Source organism: Podarcis erhardii (genome assembly GCF_964252035.2).
Source record: "Podarcis erhardii genome assembly, chromosome: 3".
NCBI lineage: Eukaryota > Metazoa > Chordata > Lepidosauria > Squamata > Lacertidae > Podarcis > Podarcis erhardii.
This window is the reverse complement of record NC_138507.1, coordinates 67,387,038-67,411,292: the sequence shown is the minus strand read 5'-3', so window position 1 is coordinate 67,411,292 and position 24,255 is coordinate 67,387,038. Positions and strand designations below refer to the sequence as shown.

At 41.9% G+C, this 24,255-nt stretch overlaps 1 protein-coding gene and 1 long non-coding RNA gene across 16 annotated transcripts in view; one reads left to right on the top strand and one right to left on the bottom strand.

The window, feature by feature from the left end:
* ESR1 (estrogen receptor 1) overlaps positions 1-24,255 on the bottom strand; it is a 237,624-nt gene that overhangs the window by 63,418 nt on the left and 149,951 nt on the right. For all 10 annotated transcript variants that reach the window (XM_081854342.1, XM_081854344.1, XM_081854343.1 and 7 more), the window contains one exon: positions 23,340-23,456. In XM_081854342.1, the coding sequence (XP_081710468.1) occupies positions 23,340-23,456 (117 nt within the window). The remainder of the gene's footprint in view (positions 1-23,339; positions 23,457-24,255) is intronic.
* The window catches only part of LOC309337688, a 123,712-nt gene that overhangs the window by 83,111 nt on the left and 16,346 nt on the right, over positions 1-24,255 (top strand). The gene's annotated exons all lie outside the window — the stretch shown is intronic.

Below are 24,255 nucleotides of genomic sequence, written 5' to 3'. Positions count from 1 at the left end.
TCAGAAACAGCAAAACTTGTGGCAAAACTTTACCATCTGACAAATCTAACTAGCAAACTAATAGGGACAACTCAATCAGAAGCTTCTTGAATTCTGCCACATGGCTCACAATTAATATGATACTGGTTTGGTCTATGAAAACAGAATAGGCAAGCATATGAACGAAGGGCAAGAATTTTCACATAGTTATTTGCCTTGTAAATTGACTGTATCTTGCATTATGTCAGTTACTAATTGCATGTGTCTTTACTCTGAAGAATCATTTGATTGTTTAAAAACAAAGTGCAGATGTGCATGTCTGACTTCTTGTTTATGTGTTTAAACATTTGTGGGCTATCTTAGAACTCCAAGAGCTAAAATACAACTTTTATAGATTTGTCATGGCTATTGGCCTAGCTTACAAGAAATGCTAAGCTATTTCTTGTATGAATGAGCTCCATGAGCCAGAGCAAAATGTCAGGTTTGAAGGTTCCCTAGCTCCCCGTCCCCTCTTCTTGCATGGTCAGGATAACTTCTGTTGTGTTTTACTTTCACTTTCAAAGGATCTCATCTTAACATTATGTATGAACCAGAGATCGTGGTTTACAACAAACACTGGTTAGTTTCTAAACAAACCAACTTCAAACCATGGATTATGAAGGTGTCTTTTAAAACTAATCATTGCTTGATGAAAAGCTGGCCAAGTAGTAGACTGGGGGCAAGAGAAGGGAACGTGTGAGCCTGACACTTTGCTCAGGCTCGTGGAATCACATCAATAGAGAATTAAACCATGATTTAACATTTAAATGGACGGAGCTGTTCTGCACACAAAGGGATGGACATATGGGCAATCTTCTCTTTTGAACTGAGTTAGAAAGCCTGCATATGCAGAATCTGCTGTTATTATGAAGTTCTGAACTCTGGGGCCAATTCTCTCCAATGCCAAAACAAAATAAAAAAATTCCTTCCAGTAGCACCTTAAAGACCAACTGAGTTAGTTCTAGGTATGAGCTTTCGTGTGCATGCACACTTCTTCAGATACACTGAAACAGAAGTCACCGGACCTTTCTATATAGTGAGAAGGTGGGGAGGGGTATTACTCAGAAGGGTGGTGGGAATGGGTGATTGGCAGATAGCTGCGATGAGCCTGTTGACGACTCTTAATGACTGCAATAGGTCTAACAGGAAAAAGCAAGGGGTGAGAAGGTGAAAAATGGCTTTGTCATGTATAATGAGATAAGAATCCAATGTCTTTATTCAAACCAGGTCTCTCCATAGTTTTAAGTTTGGTGATAAGTTGCAATTCAGCAGCTTCTCTTTCCAGTCTATTTCTGAAATTCCTTTGTAATAGAACAGCTACTTTGAGATCTTGTATAGAATGTCCTGGGAGATTGAAGTGTTCTCCTACTGGTTTTTCTGTCTTGTGGTTCCTGATGTCGGATTTATGTCCATTTATTCTTTGGCGTAAGGTCTGGCCTGTTTGTCCAATATAGAGAGCTGAAGGACACTGTTGGCATTTTATGGCATACACAATGTTAGACGATGAGCAATTAAATAGTCCCGAGATGGTATGTGTGATGTTGTTGGGGCCAGTAATGGTGTTGTCCGGGTGTATGTGGCAGCAAAGTTGGCATCTGGGTTTATTGCAGGCTCTGGTGCCAGTGTCCGTGTTAAGTCTGGTTATAGTATTATTGTGGGTTAGGAGTTGTTTAAGATTGGGGGGCTGTCTGGAGGCAATGAAAGGTCTTCCTCCCAGAGCTTGAGAAAGAGAACTGTCATTGTCCAGGAGAGGTTGTAGATCTCTGATGATGCGTTGTACTGTTTTAACTTGGGAGCTGTATGTGATGACTAGAGGTGTTCTGTTATTTTCTTTTTTGGGTCTGTCTTGCAGCAAGTTCTCTCTGGGTATCAGTCTGGCTCTGTTGATCTGTTGTCTAACTTCATCTGCTGGGTATTTTAGTTCTAAAAAGGTTTGCTGTAGATCTCTTAGGTGAGAGTCTCTGTCTGTAGAATTGGAGCAGATGCGGCTGTAACGTAGTGCCTGGCTATATACAATGGACTGTTTGGTATGTTTGGGATGGTAGCTAGAGGCATGTAGATATGTTTGTCGGTCAGTTGGTTTACGGTATAAGGTGGTGTCTATGCGCCCATCCTGTATTTTTATAGTAGTGTCCAAAAAATGTATTTCTTGCATAGATTGATTCATTGTTAGGTTGATGGTGGGGTGAAAATCATTGAATTTCTGGTGGAAGGTGTCCAGGGTCTGTTGACCATGTGTCCAGATGATAAAAATATCATCAATGTATCGCAGGTACAAGAGAGGTTTGAGTGGGTAGGAGTTTAGGAAACGTTGTTCTAAATCCGCCATGAAGATGTTGGCATACTGTGGGGCCATGCGGGTGCCCATTGCTGTGCCGCTGATCTGAAGGAACAGGTCATCACCGAATTTGAAGTTGTTGTGGGTAATGCCAATTTATTCATCTAATCAGTGGTGCAGCTAGAGTCAGTGGAGCCACAGGCAGAAAGAGGCAGATGGTGGTGGCAGTGGCAACAAGCCTAGTGTCAGCACCTGGGTGGGATGGGCTTGGCAAGGCTCATCAAGGCTGGCTCTTGACTGCCACAGCATCCTTGAAACTTGGTGTGAAACTCCATATACAGTGGTACCTTGGTTTTTGAACATCTCGGAAGTTGAACGTTTCAGTTTTTGAATGCTGAAAACTCGGAAGTAAATGCTTTGGTTTTCAAACATTTTGGAAGTTGAACGGTCTTCCAGAACGAATTACGTTCAAAAACCGAGGTACTACTGTACTCAGAATATTTACTCCTTTTTAAACAAAATTGGCAAACTGTGTTTGGGTTTTTTTGCACTAACTTAACAGGAATGTAGATGCAGTTATTAAGCAGGGGAGGGGGGAGAGAGAAATGGAAGAGAAATGTTAGTTATGCACTTCCCAACTTAGATAGTATATATTGCCATCTAAAGGGCCCATTAAGATTAAATCCAAGGACTAAAATTAAATTTCTCCTTGGTTTGGGGTTGTGTTGGGCAACTAGGAAATCATGAAAACATTTGGATCAAATGTCTTCCAATGTTCCTCGACAGACACCCCCCCAAACTGTCTCAGCACTCACACACATCTCTTTTGGTCTACCGATGTTGGTGCTCTGATGCTGAAAGGGCAAGGCCCATGCAGAGGGTAAACGTGACATTGGATTTCCCTCAAAATTGGAGAGGGGTGTGAGGTATCCTATGATGCCTTAGGCACCTTCCCAGGGGCAATATTATTGCAGCCTAAAAAACTAATTTGATGAAAGCTAAGCAAATATTTTAGTCCAAGTTGCATAAGCAGTCAAAAGCTCTAGGTAGCAGTATCTGTGTTCTTCAGGTGGGAATCAAGTAGATGACATGTATCAGCCAGTATTTTGGGAACCAGCATCTAATTACTCATCTCTGACAAGAAAATCAACTATTCCTTACAGTATAAATGTCTGTGGCTCATTTATCTCCCAGTATATTCTTCCAAATAACAAGTTGCAAATACTTATCCACTTGATAGAAATTTTCTCAAGACAGCTTTGGGCACCAGAACTGAGAATTTTAAAAAGATTAATTTTATGCATTCTGTCTTTCTTACATCAGCAACTAGAAATGTTCTGACCTACAGAAACAAAGGTTTTTTTAAATCTGTAGATGCATCACTGCTCATAAGAGATTTATAGGTTTTTTTCTTACTAGCTCTTATCCCATAGAAGGAGAAGAAACAAGAAGAGATCATTATTAATTCTCTTGAACAAAAAGGGAGTAAGTGCACTTTTCTCTTCGGGGGGAAAAAACCTTGAATGTCTCCATTTTTTTCTGCTTATCAAATTTTATCATGAGTACCCAATACAAAAAAAAGGAATATAACATGAGCAGCAGACAAGACACACATTCCTAAAGGGGGGGGGGGTCCTACAAGGCTACCATTTGAATGAGTCACTTTTGGAGCTAAGTGTTAACCAAAGCCTAAGAGCTATGTTAGAACTTAGCTGACTATGAAGCTAGAAGGTTCATATATGACTCCTATACAAAAACACAGCACTGAAATTCAAAATACAATAAAAAAGAAAAACCAGAAAATGAACTGAATTGATTCAGAATTATTCAAAACTCACAAACAATACATTATTTGTTTCCTGTAAGTAGATACAAATTTTAACTATGACAATAAAAATGTTACAAAAGCTCATCACAGAAAATAAAAAGTCCAAAATAAAAATAAATAAATGTTACAGATGGTAATTTTGCTACTCTTAAAATATTTAAATCTTCATCTTCTGTGATTAAAGCTATTGGATGAATGGCACAGAAGCAAGTATTTGCCCAGTGTAAAACAAATGCTTTGCTTTAAAAGCTTGGCTAGAGTTGGGAAAGAAGTCACACTCCGGATGTTGTGGGACTACACTTCCCATCACCCCTGATCATTCATCTACAAAAATAACAACAGCATGCCATTTGTGCTACCCCCTTCCTCCAATCATATCCTTTGCTCATTGGGTTTGTTCCATTTTACTTTCCATTCAAGCCAACAGCGTTCTGTGTTCTGCAACAAGGCAACTGTAGAACTGATATAACAACCTGAGCTTTGTTACAGCAGAAGCCATACCTAGCCAAAACCATTCACATTTAAAGTTAAATCACCTGCTCTCAAGCAAAAACAAAACAAAACAAAACAAAAAAACACTTAAGTGCCCACTAAAATGCTCTCAATTGAAAATTGTCCATAAAAGAGAAAACTGCCTCACTGAAAAGAAAAAAATAAATACGGAAATGGAGACAGGGACAATAACAAAAAAAAGTGAGTTCTTTCTGAACAGATAGAAAAGATGCCTCCAGGGATCATATTCTACATGTAGGTAGTACTACTCGTGCAACCAAGACCAGAATTTCTGAGCACAGGTCCAAAATACGCAATGCTTGTCTAGACGCCCCGTTAGTCCAGCATTTCCAGCAAGAGGCTCACACTGAAAATGACCTGAGTTTTTTCATTCTGTGGACTTTTAAAAAGCTACCCTTTAGATCTGTTGATGTACGAAGAGCCTTGTTACAAAAAGAGTACAAATTAATATTTCAATTAGGAATCTTGTTTCCAAAAGGTTTGAATACCGAATATCACCTTGGATGTTATATATAAATTAATTTTTGTGCCTTTGTTTGTTTAGCAGTAACAGAGAAGCATTACTGTACCTTTAACAATGTACAAATGTGATGATTGATTCCATGCACCTGTAATGTATTTAAATGTTTGTTACCATATTCACTGTGACTGTGAGCATTTCGTATGATCTTTTGTCTTGAGCGAACCGTGTTGAGTGATTAAGTAAGACACAGCATAAGATGGTATTGCAGATATTTTATGGTCTTTCATTTATTGTAACAGGAATGCCATTTTGTATTATTTAGCACTATTGACTAATGAAGCTTGCTGTGAAACCTGGATAATATGCAGAGAACAGGTCTCTATTTGGTTCCATTTGACTATTTGTACCATTTTCACCATGGGAGTAGTGAGGAGTTGTTTTCCTGCAACCGCGCATACATATATCGCTTAGCGCTTCCAGCAAATGACTATTTGAAGAACGCTTTCGCGCTACCGCTCCTACATATGTGGCTTTGTGCATCCAGTGAATGGCTATTTAAAGAACAATTTGTTTGCTCCAGCTGTGTAATGTAATACTTACTGCATACACAACCAGTACAGTAAAGAGAGAGACATTAGTTCATTCTATGTTTATGAGTATCTCCAGACTTGGTTATGCAGACTGCACTTTAGTTTGCTTATTGTTTAGTAGGTTTATGAGGTTATATACCTACTCTAGTAAAATTGACCTTTATATTCATAAGCCAGTTTTTGGTGTTGTTGGTTTGTTGTATAATCATTGTCATTACACCTGATACTTTTTGTGTATACATCATATTCCTAGCACCATTAGCCCATGAAAAATCATATTTAGTGGATGCAAGAGCAGCCTAATTTTGAATATGTAGAAATGAATGATAGCAAGGAAGGGAATCTGCCCTTTGATGCTGTGTAAGGCAACTTGCATACTGACCATGCTACATAAATAAATAATAAAAGTTTCTGAAGACTATACATCTGTATTTATCAGAAACTTTCCAAGTATATTTATTATATACTTGGTGCCAAAAAAGAAAAGGGCCATTTGAAGAAAATAACATCTGTATAAAGCCATGAGAAGACAATACTATACTAAGGACAGAGATAGGTGGGGAAGACATCTTCTATTACAGGTTTCAGTCTAACATTTAGGAGACAGCTGCAGGACTCATAAAGAAAAGATCCTTTCAGACAGCTATCTTGTTCAAGTGAAATTTTTCACTCGATAGATTTTTCAAGTGACAGGCATTTACCACATGCTGAAAAATCCAAAATTATTTAATTCCTGCTTCAGAACTTCATTCAATCAATATAATTGTTCAGCTATGTATTGCTATTTTAGTTGAATGTTTGCACTATTATTTATTGAATTTACACCCTGCCTTTCCTCCTGATGGAGCCCAGGGTTGGAAACACATACACAATTTAAAAACAAATACAAGCAAAATATGGCTAAAACATGAGACTTTTTGGTGAAGAACAGGTAGTCACTCAATAATTGAATGAATGAATGAATGAATGACATTATTTTAGTGGGTCACTTTATCTTATAGACCTGTGAGGGCTTTGATAAATGACAGAGGTCTAATATAGGCAGCAAGTGGAAATAAATTCACGTGGAAATCCATCATAGAGTTGCTCAGTCATCTGTATCACTTACAGTGCGGTGGTGCTATATCTTCTTCACTGCCACACAATGTGTAGCAAAGGCATGCAGCCAGTCCCAGGTTCTGTCCTTGGCATCTCCTGGCAGGGCTGTAATACACTCTTGTATGAAACCCCGGAAGAGCTCCTGCCAGTCAGTGTAGAGGCAATAAATAATCTTCCTTATTTCTATGCTCACTTTTTTTTATCATCAAGTCATAGAATTATAGAGTTGGAAAGGACCCTGAGGGGAAATCTAGTCCAACTCCCTGCAATGCAGGAATCTCAACTGAGTGCCTGCACCTGGCAGCAATACAAAAACAATTCCCTCAGATTCATTTGAAGTTGTTGGCATTGGCAAGGTTAAAAGGAACATGAGGAGTGGGAGAATCATGCTCAGTTTTATTATCAAGGTACCCCTCAGATCAGGAAAGCCTCTGAGGTGATATTATGAAGGGTGCCTGGAAGCAGTGGACAAGAACTCTGAAAAACTCATTGCGTGGCAAGGCCCCAAACCCTCCCCCTATGTTGGAATAAGGACACTTGACACCAAAATTTTGGTTAATGGGCTGAGCTGAAAATGTCACAACTTTATTGGTTACAGAATGTGAATATTATTGGCTTAGGCACTGGAACCGAACCAACTATATCTGACTCCTGCCCGCCTTCAGGAAGTCTCAGAAGGGTTAACCACCAGTAGGAGGAGCCCTGTGATGCAAATCGAATAGGAACTCCCCCAGGGTCACCGATAGGGGTCGTGCCATGGCCCTAGCCCCCGCCTGGGCTTTGGATGGGGCCATGCCCCCCAGATTCCTTTAACGGAATACCCTTGAAATAGGAGGAGTAGGTGATGGCCACTACCTCCCCTCACCTCCAACCGAATACTCCAATGCCTAACTGCCAAACCTTACATAGTTGTGACAATTTGCTACAAGGTAGGCGAGAAAACCAAATGGCTGGTGCCAATTTGTCAAGTGGAAACAATTCCTACCAGGCCCCTTCAACAGGCGACCAACCGAGGTCCATAGCAAGGTCAAAGGATTAAGAGCCTAATCTGAGGGAGGGAGGGAGGGAGGGAGAACTGTGCGAGCAGGAACCAGGAAAAAGGGGCGAGTTCCCACATGTGGGCAATTTAAATGCTGTGTGCCATGCCCCCTGGCCAACCGGACTGGTCAGCTTAGGGTGCCGGGGGGGGACGACTCCCTAAGACGCAGGGGCTAGCTACACCCCTGTGCATGGGGCAGGATCGTGTCCAGCCCGCAACTCCATTTCCCTGGGGAAGGGAAATGGCTTTTTAGTTCTGAAAGCAGCTTACAATGTGACAGCATTGAGTTCTGCTTCCAATAGGCACCCTTTTATTCTCTTGGAGAATAGGATATAGTCTCAGACCCTCCTGCATCATAGCATCTGCCCTTGACTAATGGAAGGCCCCCCACCCCAGCTGAAGAGGGGCCAAGCAAATAATGGGTTTTACTGAGACCTACTAAAAGTAATGGACCTAAAATAGACATGTTGATTGATTTCAATGGATCTACTAACAATAAAACTTAAGAGGAACCCAGTGTTTGTGGACAGTGTTCTTATACAGTTTAGGCACTAGGTGGCACAAAACTTACGTGGCTCTGTGGAATCTGGAATTTCCATTGGCTGTACTGTTCTTGCAGATGTTCTGAGTTATAGTCCCTCCCATATTTAATATATCTACATAAAGATCTGGTCTCGACAAATCTTATATTGTAGAATAAGGCAACATAATGTATTACCAACACCTCAAATTACACGTTTCAATTATTGCCTGCATAGAGTAATCTAATATTTGTTTCAAAATAAATACTGGGGGGGGGGGGGGGAGCAAGCCAGGTTGGCTGGCACAAAAACGACCATGTACCTGTAGCCCTACTCCCCAAATATCTAGTAACAAACCTAATGGGGAAATCCAAAGTGAGATTCACAATTTGTTACGCATGCACTTGTCTAGATTCTAGGTGGTGCAGAACACAAGTACTTTCTTGCAAAAATGTAAGATATTTTCTTCCTATCCTCTATATATGTCAAGTGGACAAATATATAAGTCATGGGGGAGGGGAATATAAAAATTACCAACTGCAGCCTTCTAAAAGAATCTTTCAGCCATCAGTTTGATCTCAAATTGTCTGGTCTGGCACAAGCCAGTCAATGTGACACAGGCTTATAAATCAACTTTCCATTGTACTGTTTAGAGCATAAAGCACACAAGGAAACCATTTTTAAGAAGCCTCAATCTTAAATTTCCCTCCCTCCAGCTGTGTTTGTGCATTGATCCAAATATTGCTACTCTATGTGTGTTTGTGCCTGAAGTGGAATATTTTGGCTGAGGCACCATGGGATATATCTTTTTTTTTCCTCGAAAACTATTTCCCCAAACTACCATGCCCTCTATACTACCTAAAATATCAGGTAGCACAGTATGTATTTTCATTTTTGTTCATGTTTGACATGGATGGGACTGAAGACAATATTAGGTTACAGAAGGCAGCATGCGCAGTACTGTTTCCTGTGTACGCTAAATGGGATGACTACCTGTCACTCACACTTTACAAATTGATAAATTTTGCTATTCTGTGTTCTGAAGGACACTGGACATATGCTACCTTTGTTCTGCACATGTAATCCTCTGTAGAAGCCAGCTGCAGGATTAAAACAAGAGCTAATCTACAAGTGTCTATGCTAGGTCAGTCAAAGTAGTAGTGGTAGTAGTAGTAGTAGTAGTAGTAGTAGTAGTAGTGATAATAATGATGATGATGATAATAACAGTAGCAGCAGCAGTAGTAGTAGTAGTAGTAATACTTTTATTAATACTCTACCCATCTGGCTGGGATTCCCAGTGGGAGGTGGAAGGCAGCAAGCAAACATGCCACAACACAATGGAATAAATGTTTTTTTGTTTTTTTCAGTAGCCGCCCACAGTGCACTTTATGTGAAAGTTATTGTGAGGCATTTGGCCCAAGAGATAATAAATGTCAGCGTTCAATCTTTTATATTACAGTTATGGGGCAGGAAAGTGTTGGCACTGTCAAGCTCCAATGCCAGGTTTATACCCATGCAATGCAATGTGCTACAGCAGTATATTTTGAGAAAACTATTACTGAAGTTATTAATGCAGTATTTCAGCTGCAACTATTACCTCATCCTTTGCAGTGCAATTCTATCATGTCTACTCTGGCACAAGTCACATTGGGTTCAGTGGTACTTACACAATTGTCAGTGTGTGTTTAGAATTCCAGCCTTTGTGAAACTGTGTCCTAAAACTCACATCTACCAGTACAACCCTATGTATATGTCTACTCAGTACAGGTACCAATCCTATAACCAGGTTCCAATATAATATAAACTCTGGGATACAGCTCCATTTATCTCAGTGGATATATAGGCTCACACTGTCAATATAATATAAATTTGGAAAAACTGAGTCCAATTAATAACTTTAGCAAAGTCATCCTTAATTAATTTAGATGAGCTTATTTTACTAGTTTTATTTAATATGCGATGATGTTTTCATGCTTGCCTTCTAGCATGTCTATTTTTGTCTTTTCTTTCTTTTTGGAGTTAATTTCTGCTGCTACTTTAAACTGCTGGGATTTTAAAACAATTAGAACAATTATTTAATTATTTAATTTGTGCCTAATATGCATATTTTCTTTCTGTTGTAGTTCAAATATAGAATACATAAAAATCTTTGCTATGGGTTTATACAGTGGTACCTCGGGTTACATACGCTTCAGGTTACAGACTCCGCTAACCTCGGGTTAAGAACTTTGCTTCAGGATAAGAACAGAAATCGTGCGGCAGCAGCAGGAGGCGCCATTAGCTAAAGTGGTGTTTCAGGTTAAGAACGGACCTCTGGAACGAATTAAGTACGTAACCAGAGGTACCACTGCATATTTTTTGGCAAAATTATAGCAACATGTTAGATCATACAATCGTAGTATTGGAAGGTCATTTAGTCCAACCCCCTGCAATGCAGGAATCTTTTTGCCCAAGATGGTGCTCAAACCCACAACCCTGAGATGAAGAAACAATTTTTTCTTCATTTATCTCCTGGTTTAGAAACTGATTTATCTCATTCTAAAGCCTGCCTTTCCTAATCTAAATTGTCGTTATTATTGTCATTATTAATAATTTTGGAAGGCCTGGGCAAATACAGTGGTGCCTCGCAAGACGAAATTAATTCGTTCCGCGAGTTGCTTCGTCTTGCGATTTTTTCGTCTTGCGGAGCGCGGATTCCCCGGGTATTAACGGCTTTAAGAAAAAGGAAGCAAACCCGCAAGACGTTTTCGTCTTGCAAAGCAAGCCCATAGGGAAATTCGTCTTGCGAAGCACCTCGAAAAACGGAAAACCCTTTCGTCTAGCGAGTTTTTCGTGTTGCGAGGCATTCGTCTTGCGGGGCACCACTGTATTGCACATTTGATTAACTCATAGGCCCTTTTGAGCATAATCTTCTGTGCAAGTGGCATACAAAGAAGCAGGTGACAATGAAACAGGCAATGCATATGGTGGGCTCTCAGTCTAAAAGGGTAGTCTAAATGTTTACACAACATTAATACAATTATTTTATTTATTTATTTATTTTCAAGAGAACATTTTATTTTATTCTTACTGTCACATCACATAGCTTAGTGTGGCGTTTTAAGCTATTTACCTGCTGAGGTTTGCACCACTTTCTAAATTGGTGAGATAAAAGATAATTGTTTAATCAGCATACAAACATTTCTCCTGAACCTAGCAGCCTCCTGAAGGAGCAAAGAGATTAAGCAGAGTGAGTGGCAACAGTTATGAGATCCGCTGTCTCCCAGGAGCCTGCATTGTAAGGCTAATTCACCTATCTAGACTCAACCTGAGTGAATAAACACAACCCTTCTATGTTGCTAGCCACTCTTACAAACCGCCCAGCCTCTATCTAGAGCTCTCCTACATTATGTGCTCTGAAATGTATGCCTGAAGGCAGATTCCAGTTACTGCTGCAGAGTTGCATTATTGCTTATTGCTTAGCATCTGCCTGAGATGTGGCTGTGATCACACACTCTATTTTACTGTGCCCTCACTACTAATAGCAGACCATCCAGGACAACAACAACAACAAAAATCTGTCAAAATTTGTTACGGTTTGCTTCTAAAGCTGTGGAGCTCATTGTCATGAACTGGTAGAATGGTGGGGAAGAGGAAGAGGATCCTGGCGAAGGGTAGCTGGGATTGGGACACACTGAGGTGAGCAGGGGATGGGGAAGGAAGTACTCACAGGGTGATGGATGATGGTGAGGGGACAAAGGTCAATGCACAGGAACCAGAGCAGCAGGACCCACCACCAGTTCCAGAGAGGCCCCTGTCTCCATGAACATGGTGGGCCCTGAGGTATAGGGAGCAGCAGGAGTGGCACTCTAGGAGGCTAAGGCAGGCAAGGGCCCACAGCCCAGCTCCTGAGCCCAGGTGGGGCTCGCTAGCTCTGGGAGGAAAGGTGTGATTCCTCAGCTGGAGTAGGCTTGGAACAGGTGAGGGTCACATGCCTCATCAAGCACAGATGCTGCAATTAGCATGCAAGATATAAAAGGGAAGCAGAGCTGAGGTGTTGTGTCTGCTCAATGGCCCATGCCACTGGACCTCTACAGGACAGTGCTTGACTCTGGATTGTTATCTGACTGCTGGACCTGGCTACTTGGATTGACCCTGGACTATGTTTCCTGGCCTTTGGACTTTGCTTGTGTGGCTTGACCCTCAGACTTTGGACTTGACATACTGACTGGCTGCCAGGTAGGTTCAGGACACTCAGAGTGCACTTCCAACCACTTTAAACAAGCATCTGTGAGCATCCCCCCCCCAAAAAAAATCTCCCTTAAACAGCGGTCAGCATAGTTCAGATGCAAATGAAACCAAGACTGCCCTGACCATTCCCATTGGTGCAAGGGGGCCTTGTCTAGAGACTGTTGAGGTAGGTGACAAGGCTTAACCACTCTTTCAAAGTGTGGCCATCAGGTCCAGACATAGCTATGAGCTGCAGCTTTCATCCAGAAAAATCCAGGGTGTGCCTTATGTAATTCCCTTGGCACATTCTCCTGCCCTTGTGGGGAAAACCACCACTCCCATGCCCTACAAGATGCAGCCACCATCTAGGCTCATGTCTATACCCTTTGTCCAGAACGGCCAACATTCTGCTTCTTGATACTGTCTTGGCCCTCCATAACAGTATAGCATACTGTTAATTCCACATTCTGATCAAGAATGTATTCGCAGAGGTCTCATCCAACTCATGTTGCCATGCTGACTGCCTGCCTTGTAGAGGATCTTGAATTCATAAGCTGCTAAGATCAATGCCCAACACTGTCATCAATCTTCTCTGCAAACAGCCCCACCAATGGTTTGTGGTCTGCTTTGATGGCGAAAGGCTTCCCATGCAGGCTGTGGTAAAACTTCTTTAAGCCAAATACGATTGCTAGACTTTCCTTTTCCATTGTGCCCTGGAGGCATAACCAATTGGCCATTCTTCTGCTGCTGGATCCATTTTATGGGACAGAATTGTCCCTGGTCTACAAGATAAAGCATCACAGGACAAAACTAACTGGGGTCAAAATGGAGTGACATGTCTGCAGTGTTCAGCCTTCTCCTGGAAACCCTCCCTTTGTCTGTCTGCTCAGTAGCACAAGGTTTTGTTTAAGTATTTTGTGGGGTTGGTGCCTTTTCAGTAGTCAAAGTCCTTATTTTCACTCTTGTCTTGCCCAATAGATGCAAGCCTTCTTTTCATTGTTGGTAACTCTCTTCACTGACAGAAGCCCTTCTATCTATTTCCATGCCTACTGGATGATTACTGAACTGTACATTTTTTTTCTATTACAAAGTAAACATGGATCTCCTCAGCTGCCTCCTGTCCTATTTCCTCCTATAAATAAGATATTTTTTTTGCCTGATTTGGTTGGGCAACCAAATATTGGGTTGCTTTTTTAAAATTAAGATGCAACTCATGTAAATTTGTCCCTGCTGCTTCCATGGTAGTTGCCACATTTACAGACTGATGCCAGTTCAGCTCCCAATCAGCTAGTAATTGCTCTTGAATTACAACATCACCAACTCCACACACAAATCTGTCTCTCAACATATCCTCCAGAACATTTCCAAAAGAAGGGTTCTGTAAACTTTTTGAGATTAGCTTTATATTGATAGATTCAGCTCTCTCTCCCCCTCCTATTACATAATTTGAAATGTCCCTGTTATACTTGGCCTTGGAATGCAGCGGTCAATCAAGATTTTTTGTAACCCTGCCAAACTTTTATGCTCTGATATTTGTGGTTGCAACAAACTTCTTAAAAAGTAGCACCTTTTTTGCCACACACACACACACACACACACACACACACACGGGAATGCCCTTGGGATGACAATGATAAAACTGATGAAAATGTAAATAGGGGAGGTGCATAACTAGGCATTGTGAGTGCAGGGACAAAGGATAACAATTCAGAGACCAAAGTATCACAGGTGAAACCTCTTGTTAGTCATGTTTCTATTCCTCAGAAAGAAAAGGCAGAAAAACAGCAAGAAATTAATTCATAATTTGTGAACTATGGTCCTTATTCAGAAGTGAAGGCACAAAACAAAACTGATGCTGAGTAGCAGAATTCTTGGACAAGAATCAGCTGCTTATCAAGACTAGAGAAAACTAATCTTTTAGGGATCACTTTACAAGGCTCTGCTAAAGGCTGTGAAACAACACACACACACACGCTATATGACTCATCACATACTTTAACAAATCAAAATAGCACTTTCTCTTTACTTCCTTGTACTAGAGATTAAATTGTTCCTGCCAATGTTAACTGGAATTGCCCATGTGGCATAATCTTATTACAAGCAATACTGTACAGTGGTACCTTGGTTTACAACCATAATCAGTTCCGGAGGTCCGTTTGTAAACCAAAACAGGTTGTAACCCAAGGCACATTTTCGCCAATGAGGCCTCCAAAAAAAAATTTATTTGTAATCCCCCAAAAATGGGTTATATATATAAAAAAATTGCAAACCAGGACACGCACTTCCAGGTTTGTAATCCAAAATGTATGCAAACCAAGGTACCACTGTATTTGAAATTTACATGTTGCCAAAAATTATGAGATCCCAACAGGATATGAAAAAGGATTCTCTGTTTGTGATGCTTTGTTCAATGATGGAACATAAATGGATATGTTCTATTTGTGTGGAAACATAAATATAAGAATACATTGTTTGCCAGAAACTGTGTGCTACTCCCCCCTCGAACCCATCACAATCAAGCATATCTTTTTTGCCTGCACAGATCTGTTTTTTCCTGGCTAACCAGGTGGAACATCCCTTGATCTTTCTTTCTTTTTTCTTGGAACAATGCAAGAAGAGCAGAAGTGACTATTCCAATCTACCACTAGGTTCCTCATCGGCTTCCCTTAGAGCAGTGTTTCCCAACCGGTGTTCCGCGGCACACTAGTGTGCCGTGGGAGGGAGGCGGGCGAGTCGGGCGGCGAGAGGCGGGGCGGCGGCGGCGAGCACACGCGGGCCGGGGAGCTCCCTCCCTCCCACATCCCATCGCCCCGTGCTCCGCGCTGTTGTAGGCCAGCCCTGCGCACCCGGGGGACCTCCCCCCCAAGAGCGCAAGGCTTGCGGGCGTCAGCTGGCAGCGCGGAGCACGGGGCGCCCTTCGGAGGACGCCCCGTGCTCCACGCAGGTGTCCGCAAGCCTTGCGCACCCGGGGGATCTCCCCCCGGGAGCGCAAGGCTTGCGGGCATCAGCTGGCAGCGCGGAGCACGGGGCGCCCTTCGGAGGACGCCCCGTGCTCCGCGCTGGTGTCGGCCAGCCTTGCGCACCCGGGGGATCTCCCCCCGGGAGCGCAAGGCTTGCGGGCAGCAGCCTGCAGCGCGGAGCACGGGGCGCCCTCCAGAGGACGCCCCGTGCTCCACGCAGGTGTCCGCAAGCCTTGCGCACCCGGGGGATCTCCCCCCGGGAGCGCAAGGCTTGCGGGCATCAGCTGGCAGCGCGGAGCACGGGGTGCCCTTCGGAGGACACCCCATGCTCCGCGCTGGTGTCGGCCAGCCTTGCGCACCCGGGGGATCTCCCCCCGGGAGCGCAAGGCTTGCGGGCAGCAGCCTGCAGCGCGGAGCACGGGGCGCCCTCCAGAGGACGCCCCGTGCTCCACGCAGGTGTCCGCAAGCCTTGCGCACCCAGGGGATCTCCCCCCGGGAGCGCAAGGCTTGTGGGCGTCAGCTGGCATCGCGGAGCACGGGGCGCCCTTCGGAGGCCACCCCGTGCTCCGCGCTGGTGTTGGCAAGTCTTGCGCACCGGGGGATCTCCCCCCGGGAGCGCAAGGCTTGCGGGCAGCAGCCTGCAGCGCGGAGCACGGGGCGCCCTCCAGAGGACGCCCCGTGCTCCGCGCTGGTGTTGGCCAGCCTTGCGCACCCGGGAGATCTCCCCCCGGGAGCGCAAGGCTTGCGGGCGGCAGCTGGCAGCGCGGAGCACGGGGCACCCTTCGGAGGACGCCCCGTGCTCCGCGCTGGTGTTGGCAAGCCTTGCGCACCCGGGGGGCGCATGGGGCTCCCTGAAACAGAGGGTTCCCCATGCTGCGGACTGTAGCCTGCCGCCGGACGCGCGGGGCGCTCTGAAGCAGAGCGCCCCTCGCGCCAGGCAGACATGGGCCAGCCCCACAAGCTCGGGGGACAGCGGGGAGGCGCAGCACCGCCATCCCACTGTTCCCCGACCTGGTTTTTTTGGGGGGAAATAAAGGAAAAAAAATTTTCCTTTATTTCCCCCCTCAAAAAAGTAGGTGCGTCCTATGGGACGGAGCGTCCTATGGGACGAAAAATACGGCACTTACTATTTCATAATAAAGTAATTATAAAATACTTTCTTTGTGTTTATTTGATTCCTATTAAAGAGAGTTACTTTATATATAGTCAATATAGGCACAGAGTTAATTTTTTAAACATTTTCTAATGGTGGTGTGCCTCGAGATTTTTTTCATGAAACAAGTGTGCCTTTGCCCAAAAAAGGTTGGGAAACACTGCCTTAGAGCACCTTATTGCTGCTTATTTGAATTTTGTGATTTATATTTTTATTTGTAAGCCACCTTCCATAGAAAGGTTGGATATATGTGTTGGGGGGGGGAATGAAATTAACTCCTGTTGAACAACCACTTTGAAGATGGGTTGGCTACTTGACTGCACAATGTCACCCAATGGACATCAGCAGGTGAGCAACTTCAGCGTCTCCTTCATGCACAAGTATGTTCTTCATGTACAAGACATAAGGGTGCTCAATTTATTTTGGAAGTTAAGGTGTAAAAAGACTGTGATGAAAGAATAATCCATTACATGCCAGTATCTGCTTTTCTCTTGCTGCCCAATACATATTGTTGGAGGAAGATGGTTGTCCTTGTTATATCACTGCTTTGCACGTATCAGTAGGCAGTACTACATTCATAAATCCCAAGTGAGCCTTCATATCCAAGAAGCATATCCAAGAAGGGTATGGCCCTTCCAATGCTCTTTTAATACCTAACAAATGTTGAGATAGTCTGCTCTTCTGATTTGAAAAGAGTAGCTTGAGTCAAGCAGGGTGAGGACAGCAATGACATAATTAGGAGCAGAAAGGATAGGTGTGATTTATCATCCAGCTGCATATTTGGTGTGTGTTAGGTGTAAATAGCACTTCTGATGTAGTAATAGGATACAGGCAGTATGGGACTTCCGGGGTTGGCGCCTCCGGCAATGGCGGAGCTCCTCCAATCGGGAGGAACTTGCTCCGTGAAAAGTAGGGTCTGACCGCCACGGCGAAGGCGGAGACCCATAGAAATCACAGGCGGAGAAGCCTGTGAACTTGGGATTCAGCTGGCACCATTTGCGCCTCCCCTACTCGCGGGGAAACCCTTTTTTTGGGATCCGGAGCGACGTGGGGTGAGTGGAGCGGTGCTTTGAATAGACTGCTTCTTTCACGAAGTGAAGCCACATTGCTATTGTCGGAGAGCGCTGACTTTTTTCCTGTGGACAATTGGACTTTAAACAACAACCCGTGAGTAGAACGGAAAATTGGATTTTTAAACATCTTAATTTGGCAACGAGCAGGGAAGGTTCAAAACAGGAAATCCGCCTTCCCTTTTTGTAAATAGACTGAAGCAAAGAGGTTGCAAGCTAAGGTCTTGGAAAGCCTCATGTAAAGGATTAAACTTCCATCGATTGAAACCATTAAACCCCCCTTGGAAGCAGGGGAAGAGGGGGGAAATTGTGGACTGTGCATTCTGCAGGAGAGAGTGATAAAAACTAAATTATCACTGCTCTGAACTCCTGGGAACGGGCTGCCAACAGATTCACGTTTGGAAGAGTTCATTGACAGCGAAAAACAGTTAGTTAGTAAGAGAAATATATTGCTTTCACTGTCCGCTTCCGCGTTTTAAAAGGAAGAAAAAGCAATTGAAAAAGTAACTGAAAACTGAAACTATATTACTTTTGGAATTGTGTCGAAAAGGATTGATACAAGTGGAGATTGCTCCCCCCTAGAGGGAGTCTTTGAAACTGTTACAAGAGTTGAGCTGAAACTGTTACAAGAGTCGAGCTGAGGAATCCAGCTGTACGATAAGAATTGTGAGAACTAGAGACTGACCTTGGACTAAAATGTCGGCAGATGAGATAATAGTGTCTGCATTTTGCAGGATAGATCATTTGCTGAAACAGCTTCACAAGAAGATAGATGCTATGGCTACTAAAATTGACATTTCGGGACTAAAAGTGAATACCAACACAGAAATAGCTCAGGAGCTGGCACAGGAAGTCTTTATCAACGACTTGGATGATGGACTCAAGGGCATCCTGATCAAATTTGCAGATGACACCAAACTGGGAGGGGTGGCTAACACCCCAGAGGACAGGATCACACTTCAAAACGACCTTGACAGATTAGAGAAGTGGGCCAAAACAAACAAGATGAATTTTAACAGGGAGAAATGTAAAGTATTGCACTTGGGCAAAAAAAATGAGAGGCACAAATACAAGATGGGTGACACCTGGCTTGAGAGCAGTACATGTGAAAAGGATCTAGGAGTCTTGGTTGACCACAAACTTGACATGAGCCAACAGTGTGACGCGGCAGCTAAAAAAGCCAATGCAATTCTGGGCTGCATCAATAGGAGTATAGCATCTAGATGAAGGGAAGTAATAGTGCCACTGTATTCTGCTCTGGTCAGACCTCACCTGGAGTACTGTGTCCAGTTCTGGGCACCACAGTTCAAGAAGGACACTGACAAACTGGAACGTGTCCAGAGGAGGGCAACCAAAATGGTCAAAGGCCTGGAAACGATGCCTTATGAGGAACGGCTAGGGGAGCTGGGCATGTTTAGCCTGGAGAAGAGGAGGTTAAGGGGTGATATGATAGCCATGTTCAAATATATAAAAGGATGTCACATAGAGGAGGGAGAAAGGTTGTTTTCTGCTGCTCCAGAGAAGCGGACACGGAGCAATGGATCCAAACTACAAGAAAGAAGATTCCACCTAAACATTAGGAAGAACTTCTTGACAGTAAGAGCTGTTGGATATAAAAATAATATGGCATTAGGGAATTGATATAAAGAAGTATGTAAAAAAAAGATTTGGAAAAGAAGGGATAAGACTGAAGTAATATTATGTTGTGATTAAACAAACGACATAAAGGATTAAGCTATAAAGAGCATGTGAGAAAATGGTTTTAAAAGAAAAGGAAACTAAATGCATAATAGCCTGAAATATATAATATTGAATATGATTTGGAAAGAGGGTAGGAAATTGCTAAAATTGATTGTGTAAAGGGGAACACAGAAAAGGGAGATGTGAGGAAGTCAGGAAAGAAGGTTATAAAGATAGTAACGCAAATAATATTTTTTTCTTTTTTGTATTTGTTGTTTTTGTTGTATTGTTTTTGATTTTGTGTTTGTGATTTGGATCTGTTTTGAAAAACCTTAATAAATATCTTAAAAAAAAAAAAATTAGGAAGAACTTCCTGACAGTAAGAGCTGTTCGACAGTGGAATTTGCTGCCAAGGAGTGTGGTGGAGTCTCCTTCTTTGGAGGTCTTTAAGCAGAGGCTTGACAACCATATGTCAGGAGTGCTCTGATGGTGTTTCCTGCTTGGCAGGGGGTTGGACTTGATGGCCCTTGTGGTCTCTTCCAACTCTATGATTCTATGATTCTAGGAATCTATTTCAACAGGGCAAATCGTTGAACAGGAGAAGGAGAAAGTTGCTGTTGTCGAACTTAAAGTAATACAAGGGGGAGCCTTAACCTTACAGAGGCAGGTTGAGGGTTACAGGTCGGGGCCCTTTGTGGCTGAAACTGGAAGAGGTCAGATTTTGAGGATTGGAGCCTGGCCTGGACTGGAGGGGGAAGGTTGGAGAGATCCCCTTATGCAGGGGTCAATTGACATTTGGGACATGGGTTTGGGTCGGGAGGGGATTGGAGCTTTAGGGGCCTTTGGAGTTGGAGGAACCTTGAAACAAGATTTGAAATATTTTATGGATTCTAGTTTTAACTATGGAAATCTGGTTGACCTGTCGAGATGGAATAAAAGTGCTGTTGGGTCGGAGCTTCCCCGAGATCTGCTCTCTAGAATTAAAGAATATGAAGAAGATTGGCGGAAGGGATGTGGAGATGAGTTAAGAGCCTCGGACATAAGATCTCCAGGTTGATGGACTATATGGAATTGACGGAAAGGACTGGCAGAGGCCGAGACCAGGAAGAGGAGACGGTGAAGAAGATTGAAAAATTTAAAGTCTATATAGGGAAATTTTGTAAAATTTAATGAGGGGGCAGAAAAATCTTGGAATGGAATTTTTTTTTGGCCTTAGTGGAAATGTTTTAAGAGGCTAAGTGTAAATAGGTATATTAGATTTAAATGGGGAATAAGATTAAAAATATTTTAAGATAAAGGATTTGCTGAGATAACGTATAGAAGTGGAATACAAGGAGGGAGGTGAGAGGAGGTCAACGAAACAAGGGAATGAAAGATAGATTATGGTAAAGGTATGATGTGTGTTAAATTGTTTTTGTTTTGTTTTGTATAGTTTATGGTGTTTAGATGTTAAGGTTGTGTTTTGTATTGTTTATATTGTATTGTTTCTTTTGTTTCTTCTTTCTTTTTCTTTTCTTTTTTGTAAGCTTTAAAAGTAATAAATGTATTTTTTTTTTAAAAAAAGGATACAGGCAGTATTATGATGTATGTTTAAACAACCAGCACACTCTTTGTATTTACAGAGCATGAAAAGACTTCTGAACTATAAGTATTTTGGCAGTGTCCTTTTAGTTAATTGGTTCTTTAAATACACAAGTACTAATAACTGTACATTTTTACATTGGTACAGGACAGTATGTTTTGAAAATATTATAGACATTCACTTCAGATACAAAACAAATAGTTTCCTACAGCTTGAGTATTTTTCTTCCTCATTCACCAAGTACTATTTTTAGTACAGTATAATGTTGCATTCAAGATAATTGCAAGGCAAATTAGAATTCTTGGAATGATTCCAGATGATGCATTTAAAAATTATTTCCTCTTTGGTTCTGAGAATTCCTTTAATAATCATCTGCTTTTCCTTTGGCGTATAATAAATTGTCATCAGAGTATAATTGAAAACAAGCGACAAGATCAAGAGGAGGTCCGATATGTCAGTAAACTGTTCTGAAGTATAACAGAGGGGAGTAAAATTCTTCACATTTGCATCAATATAATCATTATGAAGCAAGAGCTAATCAATCAAGACAAGCCAAACTCTCTAAAAGGAATGTCTTAGAAATTTATTTTATTTTCTAACAAAGTTTCCCTCCCACCTCCTGCCCTGGCTGGTGTAAGGTGGTAGAGCTTTAGAAATACAGTGGTGCTCCGCAAGACGAATGCCTCGCAAGACGGAAAACTCGCTAGACGAAAGAGTTTTCCGTTTTGGAGGTGCTTCGCAAAACGAATTTCCTATGGGCTTGCTTCGCAAGACGAAAATGTATTGCGAGTTCCTGCGGTTCCCCCCCTTTCCCCCCTTTTTCTAAGTCGCTAAGACGCTTATCCGATAAGCCGCTAAAAGCCGCTAAACCGCTAATAGCGCTAATCCGATAAGCCGTCAATGGGTTTGCTTTGCAAGACAAAAAAACCGCTAGACAAAGAGACTCGCGGAACGGATTCTTTTCGTCTTGCGAGGCACCACTGTAGTGGGTCATCCTCTACTGTACTCCTCACACGCCCAGTTAGGATGGCTCTGTGTGATGTTTTGCTATTAGGTGCATCCTTTTAGGGGGAAATATTACAAAAATACAAAAAAATATAATACTGTGAAACAGAAGCAAAGAACGGCTAAGGCTAAGTAAGGCTTACTTAATTTATGTAGTTTATATATTGACCAATTAAGTACTAACCTATTTATGTACCTAGTACCTAGAATGGTACTAGCCAGAACCTGGAAAACCTTGCAATTAATGAATATTGATCACTCGTATAATATAGTCTGGCAACCAGCCAAAATGGAAAAGCTATTGCAAAAATATATATAATGTTTACTGTGTGATATTTTATTAAATATGCAAATGAAACAACATATGGATGAGAAATACCTACAACATATATTGCAATATGGTGCAGATAAGCAGGTACTTCTCATTAGCTCATTCCTGTGTTTTCCAAGTTGATTGATTCAAAAATTCAGTGAACTGGTTTACTGTAATCACCTCATTATGTACTGTAAAATAATGTGCTTAGTATTTTACTGCCCTAATGACCCATTTTTTGTCAGAACGGACATGTTGCAGCTCAGCAGTTGAGTATTCAGTCAACTCAATTATTTCTGCACACAAACAAATTTCCATTCAATACAAATAGCCAGCTGCTATCTGCCACAGTTCAACTAAAATTCAAAGGATTGTATGAACTGGCCAGGAGTCTATACTAATATCCATTTCATTCATGTCTATTCTTTTGAAACTGCTTTTGATCAAGAACACTTGTCCATCTAAAGTAGATTGCAGCCTTCAGCACAGAATCGCAGAATAAATTTAGTTCCGATCACATTTCAATATAGAACTTCCTATTTTGCTCTTCCTGAAACAATGCACAAACTGAATGCAGCCCCCCCCCATGTGGATTTTAATGGGGGAAATGCATATTAATTCATATATTAGTGAAAATAACACAAAAATATGCATTGCTATTAGGAATATTCATTGAAAATAAGTACATTAGGTAAGATTGCATAAGAATGTGTATACTAGAAGAAATGTACACTAACAAGCTAATTAATTGTTGTGATTACTTTTTTTAAGTTCAAACTTAAAATTGAGAAACTAAGATTTGTTCATCTCTGCTTCTTGCACTTCAGTTCCTGTCTAGGATATTCATTAGTAGTCTTGACCATGATTTATAGAAGTAAATGAATTCTAAAATCCTAGTCCTTTGTTTTCTCTTTAAAACTTCAACTTCATAAAATTAATTGCCACTCTCCTTAAGAACTGTGTATTATACAATGGAGATGAATTAATTAAGAAACATTTGTACATGGTTGGATACATACCACCTTTCATCATTCCAACTTCATAACATTTTCGGAGCCTGCAAGCCTGGCAACTTTTCCTCCTGTTCTTGTCAATAGTGCACTGGTTAGTAGCAGGACACATGTAATCATTGTGACCTGTAAAAATCATAGGGAAATGACATTAAAGTGACAATTTTCACAGGTACCCCTAAAACACAATGCTTTCATAAGCTTCTATAATGTTTTACTTTATATTTCTTGCTGGTTGCTTGGCATGAGGGGCATTGCCTTTTCAATGGTGGCCCCACATCTCTCTCCCCACAGAAGACCTTATCATTGCTTTGAAGTTGAAAAGTTTTCTATTTAAAAACAACAACCCAGTCTGTGTTTAATTTGTCGTGCTGGAAAAACATTTAACTGCGGCAGACAGTATTTTGTATCAAATTGTGCTGGGGGGAAATGAAACTGCTGCTGATTTTTATATTTGAAATCTTATTTTATAGTAGTGCTGTCTTTTGAGTTTTTATATATTTTTCTGTAAGGTGGCCTGTCCTGAAAAGCAATGTAGATATGCATCAGATAAATACATAAAATAAACTCCTGTCACTTGCTCTTGACCTACTTCTTGATTTAACAAAGGAGTATAGCTTTCATCATGTGTATACTGGATGTGTACTAGTGTTCCCTTGAGAATTTTGTATTTCCTATTTGAAATAAAAACAAAAATCCTATGGTACTGAAGCCTTGATGTGGATTGAAAATACAGAGCTGATCCTAGCCAGTCCTCCTTCTACACACAGCTAAACAGGGCAAGGTACAGCACACAATGAAACAATTTTATGACAGAACTGTTTGTTCTTCATTCAGGTCAGGGATCTGAAAGTGAGCTTGTTGGAGGCCTTGGTCTCATCAGACCCAGTCCTCTATCATTCATTATATGTTAGCAAAGGTAAGT